Here is a 26,866-nt window from a genome sequence, read left to right as displayed (position 1 = left end):
TTCCAGAACTTCCTTCGGGATTACATCATACTTATATCGATGAGATCGAATCAAATCTTGTAGTAAAACGGAACCCAGAAGAGTTCACGTTATGGCATGATCGCCTTGGCCACCCAGGCACTACAATGATGCGTAAAATCATAGAAAGTTCACATGGTCATCCATTGAAAATCCAGGAGATTTCTCAAGGGAATAAAATGACATGTGTTGCATGTTCTCTAGGAAAATTGATCGTAAGGCCATCGCCAACCAAAATCGATAAAGAATCACCAAAGTTCCTTGAAAGAATTCAAGGTGATATATGTGGACCGATACATCCACCATGTGGACCATTCCACTATTTTATGGTATTAATTGACGCATCCAGTAGATGGTCACACGTTTGTCTATTATCATCTCGAAATGTGGCATTTGCGAGATTTCTAACTCAGATAATCAAACTGCGAGCACAGTTTCCTGATTATACTATTAAAAGAGTTAGACTAGACAACGCTGGTGAATTCACATCCCAAGCATTCAATGACTATTGTATGGTAATGGGAATTGAAGTTGAACATTCGGTTGCTCATGTTCATACGCAAAATGGTTTGGCTGAATCTTTAATTAAGCGTCTGCAATTGATTGCAAGACCATTGATCATGAGATCAAAACTTCCAACCTCTGTATGGGGACATGCCATTTTGCATGCAGAAGCACTCATTCGGATCAGACCGAGTGCATACCATAAGTATTCTCCACTACAGTTAGCGTTTGGTCGAGAACCAAACATTTCCCACTTTAGAATCTTTGGTTGTGCGGTATATGTGTCTGTAGCACCACCACAACGAACAAAGATGGGACCACAAAGATGGGACCACAAAGAAGGTTGGGAATATATGTTGGTTGTGATTCTCCATCAATTATAAGATACCTAGAACCACAGACTGGTGACGTCTTTACAGCACGTTTTGCTGATTGTCATTTTGACGAAAATGTATTCCCAGTTCTAGGGGGAGAAAACAAAAATGTTGGAAGTGATATAAAATGGAGTGTACCATCATTGTTATATCTTGATCCTCCTACTAAAGAGTCAGAACTAGAAGTTCGACGAATTATGCATTTACAGAGTATAGCTAACCAGCTACCTGATGCATTTGCAGATACCAAGACGGTAACTAAATCTCATATACCAGCTGCAAATGCTCCTGCTCGTATCAAAATGCCAAATGAACAAGAAAAGGAGGATGACACACGAGAGCCAAAAACACGCCTGAAGCGTGGTAGACCTGCTGGTTCTAAGGATAAGAATCCTAGGAAACAGAAGAAAGCTGAAATATATGATGCACCCAAAATAGCAGAAAATATTTTGGAAGAAATAAATGATAAGGACTCTGATGAATCAGAGCATCATGAATCGAAAGATAATCATGAGATTTCTATTAATTACATCCATAATAAAAGGATATGGAATAGAAATGAACAAAATGACCTTGATGATGTTTTCTCATATATCGTGTCAAGTGAGGTAAATGAAGATACCGATGATCCAGAACCGAAATCCATATATGAATGTCAAAAGAGACATGATTGGAATAAATGGAAAGAAGCAATACAAATCGAACTTGATTCGCTTAACAAACGAAAAGTGTTTGGATCTATTGTACTCACACCTGAAGATGTGAGACCAGTTGGGTACAGATGGATTTTCGTTCGAAAACGAAATGAGAAAAATGAGATTACAAGGTATAAAGCTCGCCTTGTAGCCCAAGGATTTTCTCAAAGACCTGGTATTGATTATGAGGAAACATATTCTCCTGTAATGGATGCGATCACATTTAGATTCCTGATGAGTCTAGCCGCTGATAAAAATCTTGAGATGCGTCTCATGGATGTTGTTACAGCTTATCTATATGGATCATTAGATACTAATATCTACATGAAAATCCCTGATGGATTTAAAATGTCAGAAGCATTAAGTTCCAAACCTAAAGAGTTATGTGCAATAAAATTGCAAAGATCATTATATGGGTTAAAACAATCTGGACGTATGTGGTACAATCGTCTCAGTGAACATTTAACAAAAGAAGGATATGTGAATGATCCTATATGCCCATGTGTTTTCATCAAGAAAACAACATCCGGATTTGTGATAATCGCGGTATATGTTGATGATCTAAATATTATTGGAACTCAAAAAGAAATACAAAAGGCATCAGACTATCTCAAAGGAGAATTTGAGATGAAAGATCTTGGACAGACACAGTATTGTCTTGGCCTACAAATAGAACATTCACAAAATGGTATATTTGTGCATCAATCCACATACACTAAAAGAGTGTTGAAACGATTTAACATGGATAAATCAACTCCTCTTAGCACCCCGATGGTCGTTAGATCACTTAACATTGAAAGTGATCCATTTCGACCACCTGAGGAAAAAGAAGAGATACTTGGTCCGGAAGTACCATATCTAAGTGCAATTGGAGCGTTGATGTACCTTGCAAATTGTACACGGCCTGATATATCATTCGCTGTTAATCTTCTAGCAAGATTTAGCTCATCTCCAACACGAAGACATTGGAATGGAATTAAACATGTCTTTCGTTACCTACAAGGGACTATTGATTTAGGCTTATTTTACCCTAAAGATTCAAATGGTCAAATGGTTGGTTTTGCAGATGCAGGATATCTTTCAGATCCACACAAAGCCCGATCGCAAACAGGATATGTTTTTACGATCGAAGGCACTGCTATATCTTGGCGTTCTCAGAAACAAACGCTTGTGGCTACCTCTTCAAATCATGCTGAGATCATCGCACTCCATGAAGCAAGTAAAGAATGTGTATGGCTAAGATCAATAAGCCAACACATTTGTTCAAGTAGTGGGATTGACAAAAGTACGGGGCCAACTATTCTATATGAAGATAATGCGGCATGTGTTGCTCAAACGAAGGAAGGATATATCAAAAGTGATAGAACAAAACATATACATCCAAAGTTCTTCTCATACACTCAAGAGCTCGAGAAGAAGAAAGAGATTGAAGTAAGATATGTCCGATCATGCGACAATGCAGCCGACCTCTTCACAAAAGCACTTCCTACTTCGCTATTCAGAAAACATGTCCATAACATTGGAATGCGTCATTAGAAGGATCTATGACTGCTCAATCGAGGGGGAGTTTACGTAGTTGTACTCTTTTTACCTAACTATGGTTTTTCCCATTGGGTTTTCCTAGAAAAGTTTTTAACGAGGCAAGAGCGGAGAGTGACACCGGTCTCCAAGGGGAGTGTTACGAAACTTAATTTAATACAAGATGGATGATCAAGGGGGAGTGTTATAAAATAAACTTTGAAATGATCCTCCACTTCTTTAGCAACTTTAGCACTATGATCATCTACTCATCAAGCACTATGATCACCCACTCATTTACCAAATCAAGCACCATCTTTGATATTTTATGTATTGTTGCTCATTATAAATACCATCACTCATCTTACTCTTTTGTACACCATTACATCTTCTTCTTCTTCCTTATAATAAACTCTCTCCCTTATATTAGTGTTATTTGCTTCCTACGGGTATTAAATTCTACTCTTATTTAAATTTCTCGATACTATAAATTATAAGTTATTTCATAACACACACAAATATATTTTGAACAACAACAATTAAAAATTGATAATGAACAACAACGATTCATTATTTTTGTTGTTGCGTTTGGTGACTATCATTAAGAAAAATAAATTCTTGTAATAAATTAATGAACTGCATAAACTTAATCATGCAATATATATATATATATGTATGAGATATTAAAAGTCATTAAAAAATTGTTATGAAGAATTTGAATTCAAAACACTGAGAAGGAAGGACCATATTTTTTAAAAATATACTACACAATAGCAGAAAATGCCAAGTGAGTTTGATTCCTAAAGGGGGATTACACCCAAAAATGCTATATTGTAAGATTTTTATATACAAGGCAAGCAGCTTCTCTCCATATTCCAGTTTATTTAAAATTTAAAATATTTTTCTATCTGTCTAAAGATTCGAAATAATTTAAACATTAATATACCTATGGGAGAGAAGATCTCACATCGGAAATATGAAAGGGACTTGAGTAATATATAAGGGACTTGTGCCAATCCACTAATTGCCGACTGGTTTTAAGTTGGAAGCCGAAGAAACTTATCGATACCCAATATGATTTTTATAAAATAAGGGACTAAAATAATCCACTCTGAGAATAAGAGAAAATTATAAGTGCTGCCTAGTTGCCTCATTCTCCCTCCTTAAAGTTTTTTGCTCTTTCACAAAACAAAACAAAAAAACAAAAGAAATATTTCGTTTCCAATGGCTCTGCGAGGAGATGAGCATGAGTTTATGAACCAAAGAGAATGGGATCGAAGAGCTCGATTGATCCGAGAAAACCCTACTTCAAGAAGGTTCTCTGCTTCATACGTTGGAAGCTTTAGAGAAGATCATCACAAGTCTTCTTCAAGAACATACTTAAACAGCATCTCTAGTACTGCCTCTTCTCCTGGCTACACCCTCAAAGGTGGCTAAACATCTTCCACTCTTTTTCTCCCTTATTTGTTGTGTGTTATGAATTTAATTGTCTGATAATGTTTAAACTTCAAATCGTTATAACAGACGAGATTGACCCATCAACATATTCCTTCACCAATGCACTCAAGGGTAAGTTTCTCAAGAGCAATCAAAATGTTAATATAAATCTAAAGAACATAGAGAACAAACGAGGAATGTTCAAATATGTGTTATGTTTTTTTTTTTTGGTTTGCAGCGTTACAACCAAAGACAATGTTCAATAACAGAGAATGGTTAACACAAGAAGGGTTTGCGTTGAATTCGAAGTGGAACGAAGCAGAGAAATATATATGTAATCCAGTGTCCGGAGAAGTTCCAATGGAGTGTTTGTCTTCTAAAACATTAAGTGCAAGATCTTTTAGAAACTTGACCACCACCATGTCTGCTCCTCTTCACTACCCTAATCCGAATCTATTGATGAACAATATTGGTCAAAACAAACCCAATGATAATCCTAACGTTAAAGTCATTCACGAGGATCTTTATGCTCCTGATCCTGTTCTTGTTCGAGGTGATTGATTTTAAATAGGTCCCCTTTTTGGTGTTAGCTTTTCTTGAAGTCTTTTCTCAATTATCTTGGGGTGTTTTTTTCAGCAGAAAAGAAAGTTGTGGGGCTGAAACGTGATGTGGGCATTCAGAGTACGTCGGTGGATCTTAGCTCCGGTAGCCCTAGTCCGGCAAAGACGCCTCCGATCATGGAACGGTCACTGAAACGACACGTGGAATCTAATGATTCGCCAGTGGAATTTAATCTCAAACTAGAAGGTCAACAAGAGGTACTACCAAAAAAAATTATAACAAAAATAGTAAACATGTAAAGAAAATGTCTACAATTACATTAGTTAAAATATATAATGAATAAATGACTCCTAACCATATCATTTAAATACTAAATTCTAAACCCTAAATTCAAATATAAATAAAATCAAATATTAAAAAAAAAATTATTAATTATTAATTAGTGTAATAATCTTAAGATTCTTTTCATTTATGAGTTATTTTGGAATAAAAAGGTATTTTGTTTTTCTGTAAAGTATTCAAGATACATAGTTCCCTACCATAAGGTCCATGAAATGGTACGGAAGTTAATAATTGCACAAACATTTTGAGTTGCTCGTGCATCAATAATTAGATTCAGTCGCAAGATAAGAAACGCACCAAACGATATTTAATATTGGTACCAATGTTTTCAATCATAGAAAAGGACAATGATAAAAACTCTTATACGTTAGTGTTTTTATACATAAGTCGAAGATTCATTTTAAGATTAAGATTCTTTCATATAAGATACGAAACATAGTACACATGAGTATCAATCAGAGAAACACACACAAAAATGTATAATCATATGATATCACTCTTTCATGAAAAAAATCTTTCATTAGATTTAGACCCCATTTCTAGATTTTGTGTCCAACTCACGTGACTATACTATCTATATTCCCTATAGATAGATAGGTATGCGCGTGCATTGCATCTATGTATCTTATACATTTATATAGTCAGTCATAGACTCAGACTTCAGTCTCATTTGATATTATAGTAACCAAATAATAATTTGGATAAACAAAACTTGATTCACTATTTACGTTTTGAACCTGAAAGGCTGAAACCATGAAACTATTGTCCAAACGGCCAAAACTTCCTAAACAGTAAGGAAAATACCTCATTTTAGGTTCCAACATACGTGTAGTTTTCTGAAAATGATATGTAATTTGGGTTTAAAAGGATTTGAAGTTGGAAGAAGAAGAGAAAGAAGAAGGGAAGCAAGAGATGAGTAAAGAAGAAGGAGAAGAAACAGAAGAGAAGCAAGAGATGAGTATAAAAGGAGAAGAAACAAAAGAGAAGCTAGAGATGAGTACTAAAGAAGAAGAAGAGAAGCAAGAGATGAGTGAAGAAGAAGAAGAAATGAAGAAGCAGAAGAAGAGACGAGGAAGTGGATGCTTCTCATGGAGGCGATCAAGACAAAGACAACCTAGAAAATCAAAGTACATCTTCCCTATTTGTGTTCCTCATCTTGTCAAAGGTTGTTGAAAACAACCTTTAAACCCAAGAGATTCAACCAAAAACAACAAGAAAGAACTTCTTAATGAGATTATTATTATCAATATATAGTATTAGTCCTTCCTCTTCATATAGATATTCATCATTCATGGGAATGTCAAAAGCTTAACAGTTCTTTTGCTCCCCCCTTTTCTCTCTATAACAAAATGCTTCATGATTATTCTGTTTCCTCCTCCTCTTGATCAGCCTTCCATTCCATAATAGCTAGAGTGTGTCGACCACCACATGCCACAAACTTAGCTATCCACTTTCCATCCTCTTCTTCATCAGCATGGTTAAACTGTCCTTCAGGTGGTGGAATGTCTATAGGAAGCTCTAATGGCTGTCCCGTTGTCACTTTTCTTCCGTACCCGAGTCTACCATGGTCTCCTCGACCAAACTGATCACAAGATATAAAAAGAGAGGTTTAGAACTTCAACTTTTAGTTTAACCCAACAAACAAAATGTTTTTTGTTTCTTTTAAGAACTTACCGAGAAGATCCTACCGTCTCTTGTCAAAGCAACTGAATGAGTTCCACCACATGAGACCTGAGGAGAAAAGATTCATGATATGAGCTTCCAAAGTAGTAGAGAAACTGGTGGTTTTAGTTCTTTTTACCTGAATGATGTCTTCTCCAGCTAAGAGATTAACTTTCTGCGCAACCATTTTGCTGCTCTTGTCATTGTCACCAAACCCAAGCCTTCCATGTTCTCCTCTCCCCCAAGCATACACCTAATAGGATATAACCAAGTCACAACATTGACAGTCAAGAATCTACATCAAGCTCAGAGAAAACTCAGCAATGGCAAGACAAAGAACCAATAATAATAGAGTATATCAGTTCCTATACCTCTCCTTCTTCGGTTAAAGCTGTTGAATGCCATCCTCCAGCAGCTATATCAACCTAAAAACATGCGTTTTATGAGGGAGAACTGTTAAGCTTCTAGGCTATAACAAAAGCCTTTACAGATTAAGCATCAGAAGGCAGTTGGTTTCCGTATAAGTGCTAAGAACTAGAAAAGTTTTAGACCACATACCAAAGTGAGATCATCGAGGCCTTGAACTGGAATAGGATGAGATCTAGGTTGGGTATCTCCGGTACCAAGTTGTCCATATTCATTATTACCCCAAGCCCACAAAGTCCCATCTTCTTTGAGAGCCAAGTTATGAAATGCTCCAACAGCAATCAGACGAACGTTTTCAAGACCCTGAACTCTTACCGGAACAGATATCTGTTTTCTGAAAGTTCAAACTCCAAGTTCAGTAACAGCAGACCAGAAAACACAAACGTTATATCAATAAATGAAAGGAATATTGGTTAAGTACATGTCACCGGGAGGCCAAGGCTGACCCCAAGTCCAGACAGAACCTTCACGGGTTAGAACCACAGAGTGAGTACCTCCTGCAGCTACCTATTAGGGGGAAAATATGGTTTAGACAAAGAAGTATCGAAACCAGAGGTAAATGCAGAGAGGTAAACGGGGGAAAAGTACCTGACGGACGGTAAGTTTAGGGGCACAACGCTTAGGGATTACAATATCTCTACGAACAGGCCTACCTGACTCGTCCTTGGAAGGCTCTTCACCACACTGCCCATATTCGTTTCCCCCTAAGTAAGTTCCGTAACAAAAAGAAAAGGAGTGTATTAGTGTATCTTTGAAGATCTTTAAGGTTATAATCAATAGATAGAAATCCAAGGGAATATGCATACCCCAGGCATAAGCTCGGCCTTGATCATCAACAGCTAAACAATGCCAACCACCAATAGCAGCCTGCGAGCCATTCATTGAAAACACAGACTCCGAGTAAACAACAACGAGGAAATTGTATAGAAAAAAAGACAGTTTGATAAGTGAATGATTTGTTAACCTGTGTAATCTTGACATTGGCGAGAGACTTAACAAGACTAGGGACGCTTTCCGTTTTCTTCTCTGGTGGGTGTCCTAATGTACCCCTTTGATTCCAACCCCATGTAAACAGCTGAGAAAAAAAAAAAACATTTACCAGATTAATGAAAAGCATTAGTTTCTTCTTCAAAAGATGTACACTCTCAGATAAAGCCAAGAGAGCTGGTAACACAAGAACCCAAAACCAAAAGCAAACACTACAGCTGCCTTTCAAAATGAGATTCAGAATAAGACTATCGATTAGTCCATCAAATCTCAAAAACCCTCTCAAGACATCATCACCAAATCCAGCTTAAAAATCAAATCGCAGAAAATCACAGCCCAAAGCATTGAACTTTTATACAGAGTAGTGAGTAGTGAGCAAAACCCAGCAAAGAAAAAGAGAAGAGTTTATTAACCTTGCCACCATCGCAAATGGCGAGGGAGTTGCGGCTACCTCCGACGACGGAGCGAACGGCAAAAGGGTCAAGAGCCTCAACAACGCAAGCCCATTCCTTTTCTTCGTAAGTTCCAAGTCCTAGCTGCCCATCTTCTCCAGAGCCCCTGGAGAAAAAACACACAATCAAGTAACAAACATCAATGGAAGAGCTGAAGCAAAGGTTCGGTGGAAGAGAACTGACCAAGCTATGACGGAAGTAGCTGAAGCCATCTGCTGCGAAAGAGAGAGAGAGAGAAAGTGAGTGGAAAACCGAGGAAAAAGCAGAGGGCACTCGCTCGGTGTGATTCTTCAATTCGAGGGTTATGTGTTGTCTCATTTAGCTAATTCATTATTTTGTTTTTGGACCGATTAATTATTACCTACCATGTAATTAATTAACGAGAAAAAGATAAAAATAGCTCTAAATCAAGTTTTTATTCCCAAACTAGCACTCAAGGTCAAAAGTCACAAAAATAACACTTAATATTTTATTAAAAATCACAAACTTAAGGTTTAGAGTTAAAGGGTGGGGTTTAAAATTTAGGGTTTAAAATTTAGGGTTTAGGGTTTAGGGTTTAGAGTTTAGGGTTTAGAGTTTAGAGTTGAGAAATGAAGTTTTGGGGATAAGATTTCAAATTTTGAAAAATAAAAAAAATAAAATTTTCAAAAGATAAACTTAGAAATGTGCTATTTTGGTCATTTTAGTTTTGGAGTGCTATTTTTATGATATAAACTTAGAAATGTGCTATTTTGATATAAACTTAATTAATACAACATATTAAAAACTATAGGGGTCTATTTATAAAATACATCAAACTACAGGGAGTAAATTGCAAGTTGCTTAAGTTTAAATTTACGGAATCACCCTTTGACCTGAAACCCATTTCAGTCTTCTTCAACGAACCCGCTTGATCGGAGAAAACAGCTCAGAAGGTCCGTCGTCGTCAATGGGGAGCTATGTGGAGCAAGCTCGTGAGAATCACGTCAAGAAGAAGGTCGAAGAAGGTAAAATTAACAATGTCTTCTTCTTCTTCTTCATTTTTTGCTGTGTTACTAAACCCTAAACCCCTAAATGGGATAACGATAACTCTTTAAGCCTGTTTTTATCATCAGAGAAGCAGATTCTTCTCGATCTCTCAAACCCATGTCGCTGATCCTCGAAAAGTGATGGACTTTCGGACTAAAAAAGTATCTTTTATCAATTGAATTAACATTGGTTTCTTTGAATTGCTGCTTCTATGTTGATTGAGCTTGGAGATTTGTTTTGAAGTTTAATGGTGATGTGTTAAGAGGTTGATTGTTTACTACTTTGTTTGATAGCGCTGCGTAGCAAGATGAAGGCAAAGGCATTAAACGAATGTGATCAGTACGTCTCCAAGTATGCTGAATGCGCCACCGGAAGAACCTTCTCTGTTGTGTGGACATGTCGTAAGCAAGCTAAAGAGCTCAACACTTGCCTCCATCAGTTGTGAGTTTTCTCTGTTATAGACATGTTGTGGTTAGGAGAAGCATAGTCTGGTCATGAACATCATTGCTAGTAATATGTAAGCAAATATAAACTTATGAAAGGGGGTTGTGATTCTGGCTTACCATGATAACTGTATTCATGTTTGGAGATATGATCATTATGTTAGCTAATGGTGTAGCACAGTCGAGATCGAGTTTGTTCTTGGTGCACAAGTTCTTTCTTTCTTTGTGACTCCCTGATGAAAATCTCTTGAGAACAGGCAGATGCTTGAATGTCAGTTTAATCATGAAATATTTTTCTTGTTGATTCTGCAGCACCAATGACAAAGTGTTGGAAGAAATGAAGAGAGAGTACATGATTCAAGAAGAGGGAAAAATCTCAGCGTCCACCGCATAATTGATTTGAGTCGGACCAGTATAAAGTGGTCGCTTTGTTTCTTGTTGATTATGGACCAGAAAGATCCTCCTTGTAATGGATGCTTTTTTATAAAAACTGAGTATTGACTCTGGCCTTTCTACAATAAGGGTGGTTTACTCACTATAAGAAAAGTAAAAGATTTTGTTTGTAGTTCCATTTAGTTTGCAAAATCAACAAGCTCTACGAGGTCAAAGATGTTTATCATAACCAAAGCACATGTTTAACACAACTTTCACAACAAAGAAAAAAGAAGACAAAATCTTGAGATTGTTAGAACGACGAAAGCAAGTAAGAAAAGCAAAGGACTTCAAGCAGTAGGCTTCCTCATATTTCTTCCTGCGCGAATCACTTCGTCCACCAAAAGCAACTGCGATGCAATCACTGGCCTGCAACACAATCAAGTATTAAAATGGCTTCAACCAAAACCCACAACTTTATTAAAAAATTGGCTGGTTGCTTCCAAACATTACCCTGAGTTGATAAGTTGGCGTTTCACTGAGTAGTTGTCGAAGATACCAGCGAGCTGTGGGTCAATTGGTTCACCATCCTGAAGGTTCAATCCCACTACGTTTCCTTTGTCATGCTCACTCTGCATAGGCGCATCACAGTGAGCAATCAAATATTTGTTTGTTTCCGGAATTGATTTCGGTTTGAGGAAGAGGATAATAGATGAATACATACCGTAAGAGAAATGATCACGTCTTGGGTGTCAAGACCTGCGTTTTCTGCAAGTGTCTTAGGCACCACAAGAAGGGCATTAGCAAAAGCTTCAACGCCAAGTTGGGCCCGCTGCAACATTGATGATAGTATTAGTTATCTAGACAACTTATGAAAACACTAAAGTATCTGAGTATGTGTAATGATATTCAGTTACCCCTTGAACAGTTTTCTTGACTTCATTGAGTAAGTGCTGTCTTGCTGCAACTTCAAAAGCTCCTGCTCCCTATATAAAGATGCAACCGTGCATAAACATAACGAAAAAACTATACAATAGGTCTATTTGCTTAATTTACAACGGTTTCAATCAGGAATTAACAGTCTCTTTGACATTAAGGAGAAACGAGCAAAAGGTCACAAAATACTTGAAAGGATAATAAGGTACTTACTAACACAACACACTCGTCTTCTATGGTGTTTTTGACCGATCTTAGACCATCACGAACCGCATCCTTAATTTGAGCAATGGTGTGGTCATTAGGCCCTAGAAATTCAATAAATCATGAATGACCACCAAAGTGAATACGGGAATAAATGAACCTTTCAAAAATTTAACGAAAAGATAGAAGTTGGTCTATTACCTTTGATGAGAATGGTACATGAATAAGGATTCTTCACTTGCTCCACGAAGGTGTACTTTTCCTCCCCGAGAACGTGCTCATAGACAAGTCCAGCCCATCCAAGCGACTCAGGGGTCAAGTCGTCAACAGAATTCACAGCTTCTCCACCACAGGCCAAAACTAAACGTTCCATGTTCCTCCTCTTTGCTCTTCTAAGGGCAATAATCTGGAGAGATGAGGAGAAGTAATTAGATTCAAACGCCTCTCAGTGGAAAGCCCAGAACTAAATGCCGTTTCCACCAATAGCGTCCATGGATTATTATTTATCAGACCATTCTTCTGTAGTATTTTTCTTATCTAAGCGTTGGTCTAGAATGGTTTCAACTGTTTGTAACATTAGTGTGGAAGCAAGAATTTACAGAAGTAATTATATAGCTTACCCCTTCTCTAGCAAGAAGATCCAATGACGGTGGGTCGATACCCTTTTGGTTTATGATAACAAAGTTGTTATCATTACCAGCACACACCTGCACAAGGAAAAAGCATTATTAGTTTTTACAGAATTTCAAATACGGCTCCAGTAAGTGTGGTTTCAGTCCCACCTTTTTCTTGAGATCGATAATTTTCTGAACTCTTTCATCAACAGATCGCCTCTCGGCAGTAACCATGGCTTCCCTCTGCTCCGCATTAGAGTAGAAAAACCCTGCATTAATTTCGCTGATAGATAAACAGAAATATCAGTCTGCATCACCAGCAACATCTAGGCTCTTATTTCTCTTCAGAGAATTGACCAAAGAATTATATTACACACCTCTTCTCATACTCCAGCGACACATTGCAAGTTAGGATGTGGCAATTCTCTGCACGTCGTTTCATATCAGGGTGCCTTGAACCATGATCTAGAACAAGCCCCTCAACCTAAATCAGGAAGAAATCAATGTGGTACTTGAAACACGTCCAAAACTATGGAAGCATTTAATCATAGCCAGTAAATATATACATTATTAAGTATTTTAAATTTTCAAAACTATGAAAACTTCCAGGGAACAATGTTATGGTAAACCACACATGTCAAAGACATACCAATCTTGTGTCGACATCGAATTTGTGGCGCATGTGCATTATCTCCACCATAAACAGATCAATACCTTCCTCAGGCTTCCGGATACAGAGAACCTGTTATGTATGGAAAGTAGATGATTATAAAACAAGCTTAAACTCGTACACCAATATTCGCACATAGATCATCGGTGTGAAAAAGAAAACGAAAAGCATTAATAAGATTTAGTAAGAGGTCGATAAACTCACTGAATTAACGACAATTTCAGTCAGTTGGTCAGCCAAGCCTTCGTACAGCTACACAAGCCACAATAGTAAACCGAGGTTAGGGGCTGAAAAGTATCAATCAAACATGAGAAAGAGATAAATAAAAAAAACCAAGACTACCTTTGTTCTAAGTGTCGTTCTGGCGACCATTTTGAGGATCTCTTTATCAGGCTCATCACCCATAACCACAGGGGTCTTGAAGTTCTCAAGGAATTGAAGCGTAGCTCTCTTGGCAATCTCAAAACCATCAACTAAGACACGTGGATGCATTCCTGATACATATATACACCTTCATTAGAGTTTAGGACTATATCTCACTACAAAAGTTTATAAAACTTTATACTCACACCATTTGTAATTCTTACGGATTCAGTTTCAAACAAAAACATAGCAAAACCAATGAATTAATTATACAAATTAAAACAAGAAGCTAAAACAAGAGTATAGAGGCATATAAGAAATGAACTAATTATAATACAAATTAAAGTTAGATTAGGTAAAAATAGCGACTCACCTTCATCAATGCAGCGTTCGGACTGCTTCATGAGCTCACCAATGAAGATAACAGTGGAAGTAGTACCATCACCACTAATGTCATCCTGCGCAACAGCTGTCCTCGCAATCATAATAGCCGTCGGATTCTGAATTTGCTGCAACAGTTAAAGAAGTAAGCATACTCTTACCTAATCAAAATCATGAAATCAATCAAATCACATGAACCATAAGCACATTTAGTTCTCTACTACTACAAGACGCAAGTCACAGACTTGTGAGCACCCTTCAATAGACTCACCATCTCCTTCAATAGAGTGTTCCCATCCTTGGTAAGCTTGATATCTCCAGATCCACCAACAAGCCTACATTGATTAAAACAACAAATCGGAGAGTAAACAAACTACATCTGGGAAGTGAAGATGATGAACACTATGAGAAAAAACAAAAATAAATCAAAAAGAGAGAGAAATACATCTTGATGGTTCCCTTAGGACCGAGATTTGATTTGAGTACATCTTGCAAGCCCTTGGCGGCGTTGATTGTCATATGAAGCGCCGCCGTTTTGTTGAGCACCTCTGCATTAGGGTTCAGAACTCGCACAGACATTTTCGAGAACTTCAGCGCTCGTGCGGGATCAGAGTAGGAAGAGAAGAGTGAGAGTTTGAGCTTGTGAGAGAGAGAGAGATTTTATTGCGGCAAGAAGAAGTGGGGAAAGAGAGACTCTAGTTAGATAGAGACTCCTGTTTAACACAGTATAATGCTTATTACACTTTTACCCTTATATTCGTTGAATCTTCGCAAATAGATTAATTTCAGAAATTCACTTTCCCCCCCTCCAAATCTCGTATGTATTAAGCGAGAAACATTGTAATAAATGTGTTAATACTAAACTGGACACAAGTCCCGTGTAAAAGCATTGTAATAAATGCGTTCACATTAAAATGGACACATGTCATATGTAGAGAGTTTTTCAGTCAAACTCTACATAAATATGTTCACACTATGTATTTTACGTTTTTTTAATATAAAACTCACATGCATGGTTCTTCTTTATGTTATTTTTACTGTTTACGAATAGAGCTGGACAAATTATATATTCATAAATTTTAATTCGATTCGTTATCCGTTTTGATACGAACCGAAAAATCTGGATATCTGTTACTATACGAAGCAAATCAAATACTAAAATACAATATTCGTAAAAAAAAAAGCAAATCACAAATATCAATATTTATAAGAACGGATATCCAATTTGATATGTTATATGCATATATATATATATATACATATATTTAAAGAATTATATATAAGTTATATATTATAGTTTATATAAATTTTACAATATTTTTGTTTTTAAATAATTTCATTTTAAGAATTTTATTTTTCATGTATTATTTTGAAAAAATGTTATTTAATATTAATTACAGTATCTTTATATATTTATCAACTTTCTTTCTATACTTTTACATACACATACATGTGCACATCGACGTGAGCACCTTATAACTAAGTATTTACCACAACTGAAATATTTAATTTTTTTTGAAGTTAAAATATTATTTTTCTTAATGCTTCTTTCACTATCGACCAAATTGTAGTAAAATGATTTGTCTTGATAATTTTTTTTTCTTTTTTTAACTATTATCTGTTTAGAAACTATAATATGAAACCATTGGTTCGACATCACGACTATCTAAGATTCATAACATGAAAACAAAAAAATAATAGTAATTTTTATTATCACACGAAAAAAACCAAAAATATCAAACATTTTAACTGAACAAAAAAAATAAATATTGATTTAAAATGATAGTTATATTTTAGGTGATTAAAAACCAAAAAACAACCTAAAACCGAACTGATAACCAGATTAAACAGATTAATGTCTCCTTATTAAAAAATAACGAAACTAATAATCACATTCTGCGCAAGGCGCGGGTTATTACTTAGTAACTTACAATTTTATTAGCACTAATCATTTGAAACTAATTTATAAACTTACATAAATTTCAATCTAACAGTGTCATTCTATTAAAATTCATTGAAAAAATATGATAAATATTTTGTGGTATTTAGAATCTCGTAAATATGAGAGATTGTTTAAAATAGCACAAACTGAACCAAGACGAAAACAATGTTTTAATTTTTTTTTGTCTAAAAATCACTTCTATACATTAAAAAAAAATCAGTTTGTAGAATACAAGCGTCCTAAACAGGAAGAGATCGTGGATGCTCTTTGGTTCATTGGTTTAAGAGATTGGAATGTAACTGATCACAGCATCATTATCCCACATACTCATTCAGGGATTCTTAATCTTTTTTTAATAATTTTTAGTTGGAAAAGTGGGTTTAAGAGACTTAGTTAAGAGACATTTATATTTGTGTGGTCCATTGCAAGTCTCTTGTTTAAAAGTTCTTTAAAAAAAAATTAAACATTATTTTATTAAACTTCAAATTTATTTATTAAATTCTTAAACATAACATTTTAAATATAGATTTTAAAAAAAACACACACATTGTAAGAAAAAATATGAAAATTGCATGTTAACCTGAAAATTGAATCCTCCTGTAACTCCATCTACATCTAGTACATGCAAACACAAAATGTAAGAAAAGATATGAATCATATCATATGATGGTCTTGCCATGCGTATATGTATGTGAACGACTAAATAAACATTGTAGCAAATAACGCAATGTTTACCTCTCCTGCAAAGAAAAGATTTGGAACCAATCTGCTCTCCATTGTCTTCAAAGAAATCTTGATACACCAAGAGACATTGTAAACATCAGGTTCAGTAAAAAACCCAACAAAAAACACAAAGGATTAGAAGTTTTCAAAAAGCAAACCTCGGATAAAGGAACCCCTCCTGTTGTGACTTGAAATGTACAATGTTTAGGAAGATCAGAGATTAAGCTCAAAGAGTTATTTGACAATGAAGCCCACACGGTGTCTTTTGAAGAACCCTGTTATATCATGAAGATAGTCAAGGACATCTGCACAAGATCAACATGTTTTTACGATAGGTTAAAGCTACAAAAGAAGGTTTGGTAAGAACCTCGTGGTCTAGAATGTATCTCCAGAATCTATTGACAAGACCGAATTGAGGAGGAAAAGTATTGGATACCTTATGCTTCTGCATTAAACAATGCTCAAAACTTTTCAAATCAAAGACCAACAGAGAGAAAAGAGAGTAAAAGTGTGAAATGTTGTTACTGAGAACTGCAGCTTGTGTTATTTGAGTAGAGATTTAGCAGTTTCAATATTGATATCGGGTATGAAGTCAACAATAAGAAGCTCTGCAAACAAACCATATCAAAGAGTGATTAGGAACAAAATTTCTACTCTTTGAAGATGGAAGATCCGAACCTTTGTAGTCTGTAGTGAAGAGATGACGTGCACCCCATGCAGAGTATCAGACTCAACAAATGAAGAAAGCGAAGGACTTCAATAACCACCAGACCAACAACTTCAATTAAGCAAGCTCCCACAAGGGTCAAGAACCAAATTCTCAAAGGTGAAAGCTTTATTACTTTTTCTCAAATCAGATCACACAATCGATGATCCAGAAACATAAACCTAAACCCTATTCAGAAATTTAGCAGAATCACACCCAGAAGCTTAATTCAACAAAACCCGTGTACGAAGAAGACGCCGTGGCGGAGGAAGACGTGAGGTTGACGAGAAGTGAGTCTCTGAGTCGGCTGATGGAGTCGGAGTCGCCGCAGAGAGGTCATCGTCGGAGTCGCCGGTTGATGGAGTCGGAGTCGTCGCAGAGAGGAGAGAGAAAGAGAGAGGATACGTGTGCACAAGAGACGTCTCTTGTGTGGCTTAATATGTTCACACTATGTATTTCACGTTTTTTTAATATAAAACTCACATGCATGGTTCTTCTTTATGTTATTTTTACTGTTTACGAATAGACTGGAAAAATTATATATTCATAAATTTTAATTCGATTCGTTATCCGTTTTGATTCGAACCGAAAAATCCGGATATCTGTTACTATACGAAACAAATCAAATACTAAAATACAATATTCGTAAAAAAAAAGCAAATCACAAATATCAATATTTATAAGAACGGATATCCAATTTGATCTGTTATATGTATATATATATATATACATATATTTAAAGAATTATATATAAGTTATATATTATAGTTTATATAAATTTTACAATATTTTTGTTTTTAAATAATTTCATTTTAAGAATTTTATTTTTCATGTATTATTTTGAAAAAAATGTTATTTAATATTAATTACAGTATCTTTATATATTTATCAACCTTCTTTATATACTTTTACATATACATACATGTGCACATCGACGTGAGCACCTTGTAACTAAGTATTTACCACAACTGAAATATTTAATTTTTTTGGAAGTTAAAATATTATTTTTCTTAATGCTTCTTTCACTATCGACCAAATTGTAGTAAAATGATTTGTCTTGATAATTTTCTTTTCTTTTTTTAACTATTATCTGTTTAGAAACTATAATATGAAACCATTGGTTCGACATCACGACTATCTAAGATTCATAACATGAAAACAAAAAAATTATAGTAATTTTTATTATCACACGAAAATAACCAAAAACATCAAACATTTTAACTGAACAAACCAAATATATATTGATTTAAAATGATAGTTATATTTTAGGTGATTAAAACCCAAAAAACAACCTAAAACCGAACTGATAACCAGATTAAATAGATTAATGTCTCCTTATTAAAAAATAACGAAACTAATAATCACATTCTGCGCAAGGCGCGGGTTATTACTTAGTAACTTACAATTTTATTAGCACTAATCATTTGAAACTAATTTATAAACTTACATAAATTTCAATCTAACAGTGTCATTCTATTAAAATTCATTAAAAAAATATGATAAATATTTTGTGGTATTTAGAATCTGGTAAATATGAGAGATTGTTTAAAATAGCACAAACTGAACCAAGACGAAAACAATGTTTTAATTTTTTTTGTCTAAAAATCACTTCTATACATTAAAAAAAAAAAATCAGTTTGTAGAATACAAGCGTCCTAAACAGGAAGAGATCGTGGATGCTCTTTGGTTCATTGGTTTAAGAGATTGGAATGTAACTGATCACAGCATCATTATCCCACATACTCATTCAGGGGTTCTTAATCTTTTTTTAATAATTTTTAGTTGGAAAAGTGGGTTTAAGAGACTTAGTTAAGAGACAGTTATATTTGTGTGGTCCTTTGCAAGTCTCTTGTTTAAAAGTTCTTTAAAAATAAAATTAAACATTATTTTATTAAACTTCAAATTTATTTATTAAATTCTTAAACATAACATTTTAAATATAGATTTAAAAAAAAAACACACACAATGTAAGAAAAAATATGAAAATTGCATGTTAACCTGAAAATTGAATCCTCCTGTAACTCCATCTACATCTAGTACCTGCAAACACAAAATGTAAGAAAAGATATGAATCATATCATATGATGGTCTTGTCATGCGTATATGTATGTGAACGACTAAATAAATATTGTAGCAAATAACACAATGTTTACCTCTCCTGCAAAGAAAAGATTTGGAACCAATCTGCTCTCCATTGTCTTCAAAGAAATCTTGATACACCAAGAGACATTGTAAACATCAGGTTCAGTAAAAAACCCAACAAAAAACACAAAGGATTAGAAGTTTTCAAAAAGCAAACCTCGGATAAAGGAACCCCTCCTGTTGTGACTTGAAATGTACAATGTTTAGGAAGATCAGAGATTGAGCTCAAAGAGTTATTTGACAATGAAGCCCACACGGTGTCTTTTGAAGAACCCTGTTATATCATGAAGATAGTCAAGGACATCTGCACAAGATCAACATGTTTTTACGATAGGTTAAAGCTACAAAAGAAGGTTTGGTAAGAACCTCGCGGTCTAGAATGTATCTCCAGAATCTATTGACAAGACTGAATTGAGGAGGAAAAGTATTGGATACCTTATGCTTCTGCATTAAACAATGCTCAAAACTTTTCAAATCAAAGACCAACAGAGAGAAAAGAGAGTAAAAGTGTGAAATGTTGTTACTGAGAACTGCAGCTTTTGTTATTTGAGTAGAGATTTAACAGTTTCAATATTGATATCGGGTATGAAGTCAACAATAAGAAGCTCTGCAAACAAACCATATCAAAGAGTGATCAGGAACAAAATTTCTACTCTTTGAAGATGGAAGATCCGAACCTTTGTAGTCTGTAGTGAAGAGATGACGTGCACCCCATGCAGAGTATCTGACTCAACAAATGAAGAAAGCGAAGGACTTCAATAACCACCAGACCAACAACTTCAATTAAGCAAGCTCCCACAAGGGTCAAGAACCAAATTCTCAAAGGTGAAAGCTTTATTACTTTTTCTCAAATCAGATCACACAATCGATGATCCAGAAACATAAACCTAAACCCTATTCAGAAATTTAGCAGAATCACACCCAGAAGACGTCGCGGCAGAGGAAGACGTGAGGTTGACGAGAAGTGAGTCTCTGAGTCGGCTGATGGAGTCGGAGTCGCCGCAGAGAGGTCATCGTCGGAGTCGCCGGTTGATGGAGTCGGAGTCGTCGCAGAGAGGAGAGAGAAAGAGAGAGGATACGTGTGCACAAGAGACGTCTCTTGTGTGGCTTAATATGTTCACAGTATGTATTTTACGTTTTTTTAATATAAAACTCACATGCATAGTTCTTCTTTATGTTATTTTTACTGTTTACGAATAGAGCTGGACAAATTATATATTCATAAATTTTAATTCGATTCGTTATCCGTTTTGATTCGAACCGAAAAATCTGGATATCTGTTACTATACGAAGCAAATCAAATACTAAAATACAATATTCGTAAAAAAAAAAGCAAATCACAAATATCAATATTTATAAGAACGGATATCTAATTTGATCTGTTATATGCATATATATATATATATATATATACAAATATTTAAAGAATTATATATAAGTTATATATTATAGTTTATATAAATTTTACAATATTTTTGTTTTTAAATAATTTCATTTTAAGAATTTTATTTTTCATGTATTATTTTGAAATAAATGTTATTTAATATTAATTACAGTATCTTAATATATTTATAAACCTTCTTTACTTTTACATACACATACATGTGCACATCGACGTGAGCACCTTATAACTAAGTATTTACCACAACTGAAATATTTAATTTTTTTGGAAGTTAAAATATTATTTTTCTTAATGCTTCTTTCACTATCGACCAAATTGTAGTAAAATGATTTGTCTTGATAATTTTCTTTTCTTTTTTTAACTATTATCTGTTTAGAAACTATAATATGAAACCATTGGTTCGAAATCACGAATATCTAAGATTCATAACATGAAAACAAAAAAATAATAGTAATTTTTTATTATCACACGAAAAAACCAAAAACATCAAACATTTTAACTGAACAAACCAAATAAATATTGATTTAAAATGATAGTTATATTTTAGGTGATTAAAAACCAAAAAACAACCTAAAACTGAACTGATAACCAGATTAAACAGATTAATGTCTCCTTATTAAAAAATAACGAAACTAATAATCACATTCTACGCAAGGCGCGGGTTATTACTTAGTAACTTACAATTTTATTAGCACTAATCATTTGAAACTAATTTATAAACTTACATAAATTTCAATCTAACAGTGTCATTCTATTAAAATTCATTAAAAAAAATATGATAAATATTTTGTGGTATTTAGAATCTCGTAAATATGAGAGATTGTTTAAAATAGCACAAACTGAACCAAGACCAAAACAATGTTTTAATTTTTTTTGTCTAAAAATCACTTCTATACATTAAAAAAAAATCAGTTTGTAGAATACAAGCGTCCTAAACAGGAAGAGATCGTGGATGCTCTTTGGTTCATTGGTTTAAGAGATTGGAATGTAACTGATCACAGCATCATTATCCCACATACTCATTCAGGGGTTCTTAATCTTTTTTTAATAATTTTTAGTTGGAAAAGTGGGTTTAAGAGACTTAGTTAAGAGACAGTTATGTTTGTGTGGTCCATTGCAAGTCTCTTGTTTAAAAGTTCTTTAAAAAAAAAATTAAACATTATTTTATTAAACTTCAAATTTATTTATTAAATTCTTAAACATAACATTTTAAATATAGATTTAAAAAAAAAAAACACACACACAATGTAAGAAAAAATATGAAAATTGCATGTTAACCTGAAAATTGAATCCTCCTGTAGCTCCATCTACATCTAGTACCTGCAAACACAAAATGTAAGAAAAGATATGAATCATATCATATGATGGTCTTGTCATGCGTATATGTATGTGAACGACTAAATAAACATTGTAGCAAATAACGCAATGTTTACCTCTCCTGCAAAGAAAAGATTTGGAACCAATCTGCTCTCCATTGTCTTCAAAGAAATCTTGATACACCAAGAGACATTGTAAACATCAGGTTCAGTAAAAAACCCAACAAAAAACACAAAGGATTAGAAGTTTTCCAAAAGCAAACCTCGAATAAAGGAACCCCTCCTGTTGTGACTTGAAATGTACAATGTTTAGGAAGATCAGAGATTGAGCTCAAAGAGTTATTTGACAATGAAGCCCACATGGTGTCTTTTGAAGAACCCTGTTATTTCATGAAGATAGTCAAGGACATCTGCACAAGATCAACATGTTTTTACGATAGGTTAAAGCTACAAAAGAAGGTTTGGTAAGAACCTCGCGGTCTAGAATGTATCTCCGGAATCTATTGACAAGACCGAATTGAGGAGGAAAAGTATTGGATACCTTATGCTTCTGCATTAAACAATGCTCAAAACTTTTCAAATCAAAGACCAACAGAGAGAATAGAGAGTAAAAGTGTGAAATGTTGTTACTGAGAACTGCAGCTTGTGTTATTTGAGTAGAGATTTAGCAGTTTCAATATTGATATCGGGTATGAAGTCAACAATAAGAAGCTCTGCAAACAAACCATATCAAAGAGTGATCAGGAACAAAATTTCTACTCTTTGAAGATGGAAGATCCGAACCTTTGTAGTCTGTAGTGAAGAGATGACGTGCACCCCATGCAGAGTATCAGACTCAACAAATGAAGAAAGCGAAGGACTTCAATAACCACCAGACCAACAACTTCAATTAAGCAAGCTCCCACAAGGGTCAAGAACCAAATTCTCAAAGGTGAAAGCTTTATTACTTTTTCTCAAATCAGATCACATAATCGATGATCCAGAAACATAAACCTAAACCCTATTCAGAAATTTAGCAGAATCACACCCAGAAGCTTAATTCAACAAAACCCGTGTACGAAGAAGACGCCGCGGCGGAGGAAGACGTGAGGTTGACGAGAAGTGAGTCTCTGAGTCGGCTGATGGAGTCGGAGTCGCCGCAGAGAGGTCATCGTCGGAGTCGCCGGTTGATGGAGTCGGAGTCGTCACGTCTCTTGTGTGGCTTAATTAAGCGACGTCTCCTCTCTAATTAGCCAATTTTTTTCTTTTTAAAATCCGAAAATACTAAGAGCACCAGCATCGGAGGTTCGTGGGTGGAGTTCACACGTTTCCCTAGAAAAAAATATATTATAATATGCTACAGTAATGATCCTGTCTCACCACCCTCCTTCCGTATGAACCCGAGTCGTCACTGCTCAGCGGGCCCCACGCCACGTGGCGGCCCGCTATTAGTCAATTTATTTATTTATTTTTTTTATAAAAAAAATAAAAAAAAAATAAAAAAAAAAATGATAAAAAATTCAAATTATGAACCCCAACCGGGGGTTCATTAATGCTGGTGCTCTAAATACGAGTCTTAAGAGCCCGCGATAATGGTGCTCTCAGTTGCCATTTTGGCCAAGGTATCTGCTCAACCATATTTCCTTATCTTTTCGAGATTGAATTGGCATTTTTTGTATGGATCATTGGATCTTATTATTGAAAGTGATTTTTGGTTAGGATTACAAAAACACAAGATATATATATATATATATATAAGAGTATCATGCATCCTAAACATTTTAGTGCACATCTAACTCATGGTTTAAGCTTTATAACCTAATGCAATTTCCAACAACCGATGCAACATATTTGATGCAACATATTTGATGCAACACAGTTGATACAACGTGCTTGGTGCGGCAGCAACCTCCAAATTCAAAACATATCAAGAGAACTCTATATTGTAACACTCTTTACCGTGAATTATTGTGGTGTTAGCATATGTTGGACTCGCTCCTCCAAGCAAAATAATAATATGACCGATCGAATAGAAACAAAATAAAAGACAGGTTGGGGATAGACGTCACGAATTAACTTACTGACAACTTGTTTGTTCTTTTTGACATTCCATATGAACAAGCCCCGTTAAAAAAGTGAGAAAAGAAGAAAAAGACAAGAATAAAAATCATCTTCTTTAGTGCATTTGGAAGTCCAGGACCATACATTAACTGAGTCAACTCCTCATCCTCTTTTTGAGTCGATTTAACTGTTATCGTGTGAAATACAAACAACCCTAAGCTTTATGGAAGAGATACTTCCCATCTTAATAACCTATCTTCAATTTACAAATTAACCAAAAATAAAATTTATACAATGCCTACATATCTCTAGGTATTAAAAGAGAGTTTTTTCTTCTTCTTTTTTTGGGTAAGCAAGAATGAAAGGTAGTTAGCATATTAATCTCTTCGTACAAGTATATAACTGGCATATTAAGTACAATATTTCACAAGTTAAATGGATTCATTAATATGTAAACTTTATACCTAAAAGTTTAGATTAGGCTTGGGCACGGATCGGATATCCAGGTTTTTGAAGGTATTTGTGATTTGTTTCGTATGTAACGGATATCTAATTTTTTTATTTGCTTTGATTCGGAAAAATACGAATATTTGGAAAAACGGATATCCGGAAAATAAATAGATATTTGCGGATATTTACGAATACTTACAGATATCTCATATGTTTTGATTAATACAAATAATCTTAAAATTTTGATACAAATTTGTTTTGTAGAATATTTTTTTGCATGATATATATGATAAAAAATTAAAAGAAGTAGTAAATCTACATATTTTGTAAAAAAATTGAACTTCGTTAACAATTATAACACTACAAGAAAACGTGCCCATAACAACGAAAATTTACGACGAAAATATTTCGTCGTAAATTTACATGGGCTTTACAACGAAATTACGAGGAATCTAACTTTCGTCGTAAACGCCATGTAAATTTACGACGAACTGATTTCGTCGTAAACTCCTTCTAGGTTTACGACGAATGTACGTGGAATGAGAAATACGTCGTAATCATTACATCGACATTACAACGAAGCATGTTACCGTTATATTTAGGTGAAAACGTGTATTAAATGTGCTTTAACTTACCTAATTTCGTCGTAAAGTCGTTGTAAATAATATGTTAAAACCATGTAAAATCCATGTAAAATATTCCTTGTAAAATCGTTGTTATATTTCAACTACCCAACTCGAAAATTTCTCTATATATATGTCATTTCCCACAACTCTCTTCCTCACAACACACAAACGGGAGAAAAAAAATCAGAAAAAAAAAATCAGAAAAAAAAGATTTCAAAAAAAATCTAAGAAAAAAATGGCCGGTGGCGGTAGTATTTACGAGTTACGGAGTTGGATGTATTTGCACAAAGATTCCGACGGGAGGGTGACGAACGCATTTCTGAGCGGGCTAGAGACATTCATGCACCAGGCGGGCTGTACACCGATCACACAGGAAAGCGGTAAGATGTTCTGCCCCTGTCGGAAATGCAAGAATTCAAAATTTGCACGTAGTGAAACTGTATGGAAGCATTTAGTAAACAGAGGATTTACACCACAGTACTACATTTGGTATCAACATGGAGAGGGTTATGGGGGAAATGAAGCTAGTAGTAGTAATAATAATTTTGAGGATGGTCATCATAGTGAAGAACCGAATCATTTGCATAATGAATATAATTATCATCAAGATCATGAGCAGATGGTAGATCATGATAGGGTTCAAGATATGATTAGTGATGCATTTTTAGAAACAACTACAACAATAGCTGATGGAACTGGAAATGTAGAAGAACCTAATTTGGATGCAAAAAGGTTTTATGAAATGCTAGATGCTGCAAATCAACCAATCTACACTGGTTGTAGAGAAGGTCTCTCTAAATTGTCTCTAGCAGCTAGGATGATGAATATTAAAACGGATCATAATTTACCTGAGAATTGCATGGATGCATGGGCGGAGTTGTTTAAAGAGTATTTGCCAGAAGACAACGTGTCTGCTGAATCTTATTATGAGATTCAGAAATTGGTTTATAGTCTTGGGTTGCCTTCGGAGATGATTGATGTTTGCATCGACAACTGCATGATCTACTGGAAAGAAGATGACAAGTTAGAAGAGTGTCGATTCTGCAAAAAACCACGATTCAAACCGCAAGGCCGTGGGAGGAATAGGGTACCGTACCAAAGGATGTGGTACCTACCAATTACAGACAGATTGAAAAGATTATATCAATCTGAGAGGACTGCTGCGTCGATGAGGTGGCATGCGGAACATGTCCAGAGAGATGGTGAGGTTGCACATCCATCAGACGCAAGAGCGTGGAAACATTTCAACAAGGTACACGCAGATTTTGCTACAAATATTCGGAATGTCTATCTTGGGTTATGCACCGATGGATTTAGTCCATTTGGAATGTCTGGTAGACAATATTCTTTGTGGCCAGTCATTCTTACGCCGTACAATTTACCGCCGGATATGTGCATGGAACAAGAATTTCTATTTTTGACCATATTAATCCCTGGGCCGAAGCATCCAAAACGGTCTCTTGATGTTTTTCTTCAACCGTTGATAGAAGAGCTAAAGCAATTGTGGTCAGAAGGGGTGAGGACGTACGATTGTTCCTTGAAAAACAATTTT

General features: G+C 35.0%; 4 protein-coding genes across 7 annotated transcripts; 2 read left to right on the top strand and 2 right to left on the bottom strand.

Annotated features, from left to right (window-relative positions):
- The first annotated feature begins 4,227 nt into the window (after positions 1-4,227).
- LOC106424724 (histone-lysine N-methyltransferase, H3 lysine-79 specific-like) lies at positions 4,228-6,698 on the top strand. Of its 4 annotated transcripts, none has more exons than XM_013865470.3 (5): positions 4,228-4,538; positions 4,634-4,678; positions 4,785-5,099; positions 5,186-5,364; positions 6,317-6,698. In XM_013865470.3, exons 1-5 carry the CDS (start codon positions 4,334-4,336, stop codon positions 6,620-6,622), a joined length of 1,050 nt encoding a protein of 349 aa, XP_013720924.1. In that variant the 5' UTR covers positions 4,228-4,333; the 3' UTR covers positions 6,623-6,698. The 4 variants fall into 4 exon arrangements, with proteins under 4 accessions (XP_013720924.1, XP_013720923.1, XP_013720925.1 ...); XM_013865469.3 differs by having other exon boundaries at positions 5,183-5,364; XM_013865471.3 differs by having other exon boundaries at positions 4,233-4,538; positions 5,183-5,364; positions 6,326-6,698.
- LOC106424726 (COX assembly mitochondrial protein 2) lies at positions 5,186-10,998 on the top strand. Its single transcript, XM_013865472.3, has 4 exons — positions 5,186-5,364; positions 9,847-9,962; positions 10,278-10,425; positions 10,740-10,998. The coding sequence occupies exons 2-4, from the start codon at positions 9,905-9,907 to the stop codon at positions 10,819-10,821; spliced, it is 288 nt and encodes a 95-aa protein (XP_013720926.1). The 5' UTR covers positions 5,186-5,364; positions 9,847-9,904; the 3' UTR covers positions 10,822-10,998.
- LOC106424723 (ultraviolet-B receptor UVR8) lies at positions 6,668-9,338 on the bottom strand. Its single transcript, XM_013865468.3, has 11 exons — positions 9,160-9,338; positions 8,938-9,082; positions 8,502-8,612; positions 8,344-8,404; positions 8,126-8,241; positions 7,959-8,044; positions 7,670-7,871; positions 7,483-7,536; positions 7,251-7,364; positions 7,124-7,180; positions 6,668-7,031 (listed from the first exon to the last, which is right to left on the bottom strand). Exons 1-11 carry the CDS (start codon positions 9,186-9,188, stop codon positions 6,810-6,812), a joined length of 1,197 nt encoding a protein of 398 aa, XP_013720922.1. The 5' UTR covers positions 9,189-9,338; the 3' UTR covers positions 6,668-6,809.
- Positions 10,999-11,027: 29 nt separating the features above from the next.
- LOC106424722 (T-complex protein 1 subunit zeta 2) lies at positions 11,028-14,686 on the bottom strand. The gene is made up of 15 exons (XM_013865467.2): positions 14,413-14,686; positions 14,239-14,302; positions 13,960-14,095; positions 13,566-13,717; positions 13,428-13,475; positions 13,203-13,295; positions 12,931-13,037; positions 12,722-12,836; positions 12,560-12,646; positions 12,141-12,345; positions 11,949-12,043; positions 11,717-11,785; positions 11,524-11,631; positions 11,313-11,431; positions 11,028-11,228 (listed from the first exon to the last, which is right to left on the bottom strand). The coding sequence occupies exons 1-15, from the start codon at positions 14,544-14,546 to the stop codon at positions 11,150-11,152; spliced, it is 1,611 nt and encodes a 536-aa protein (XP_013720921.2). The 5' UTR covers positions 14,547-14,686; the 3' UTR covers positions 11,028-11,149.
- Positions 14,687-26,866: the final 12,180 nt, after the last annotated feature.

This window comes from Brassica napus, chromosome C9, assembly GCF_020379485.1.
Source record: "Brassica napus cultivar Da-Ae chromosome C9, Da-Ae, whole genome shotgun sequence".
NCBI lineage: Eukaryota > Viridiplantae > Streptophyta > Magnoliopsida > Brassicales > Brassicaceae > Brassica > Brassica napus.
The sequence above is the reverse complement of the archived record's forward strand: the minus strand, read 5'-3'. Positions and strand labels throughout refer to the sequence as shown.

Bases quoted from the DNA above. Each gene is read 5' to 3' on its own strand.
- LOC106424724 (XM_013865469.3), top strand. From the start codon at position 4,334: ATGGCTCTGCGAGGAGATGAGCATGAGTTTATGAACCAAAGAGAATGG. The intron at 4,679-4,784 runs GTAAGTTTCTCA...TTTGGTTTGCAG, and splicing joins CTTCACCAATGCACTCAAGG to CGTTACAACCAAAGACAATG. The intron at 5,365-6,316 runs GTACTACCAAAA...TGGGTTTAAAAG, and splicing joins AACTAGAAGGTCAACAAGAG to GATTTGAAGTTGGAAGAAGA.
- LOC106424723 (XM_013865468.3), bottom strand. From the start codon at position 9,188: ATGGCTTCAGCTACTTCCGTCATAGCTTG. The intron at 8,613-8,937 runs GTTAATAAACTC...TTTTTTTCTCAG, and splicing joins CCATTTGCGATGGTGGCAAG to CTGTTTACATGGGGTTGGAA. The intron at 7,365-7,482 runs GTATAGGAACTG...ATATCCTATTAG, and splicing joins CTTTAACCGAAGAAGGAGAG to GTGTATGCTTGGGGGAGAGG.
- LOC106424726 (XM_013865472.3), top strand. From the start codon at position 9,905: ATGGGGAGCTATGTGGAGCAAGCTCGTGAGAATCACGTCAAGAAGAAG. The intron at 9,963-10,277 runs GTAAAATTAACA...TTTGTTTGATAG, and splicing joins CAAGAAGAAGGTCGAAGAAG to CGCTGCGTAGCAAGATGAAG. The intron at 10,426-10,739 runs GTGAGTTTTCTC...TTGATTCTGCAG, and splicing joins AACACTTGCCTCCATCAGTT to CACCAATGACAAAGTGTTGG.
- LOC106424722 (XM_013865467.2), bottom strand. From the start codon at position 14,546: ATGTCTGTGCGAGTTCTGAACCCTAATGCAGAGGTGCTCAACAAAACG. The intron at 12,837-12,930 runs GTGTGTAATATA...TTTATCTATCAG, and splicing joins TCGCTGGAGTATGAGAAGAG to CGAAATTAATGCAGGGTTTT. The intron at 11,432-11,523 runs GTATGTATTCAT...GCGCCTATGCAG, and splicing joins ACGTGATCATTTCTCTTACG to AGTGAGCATGACAAAGGAAA.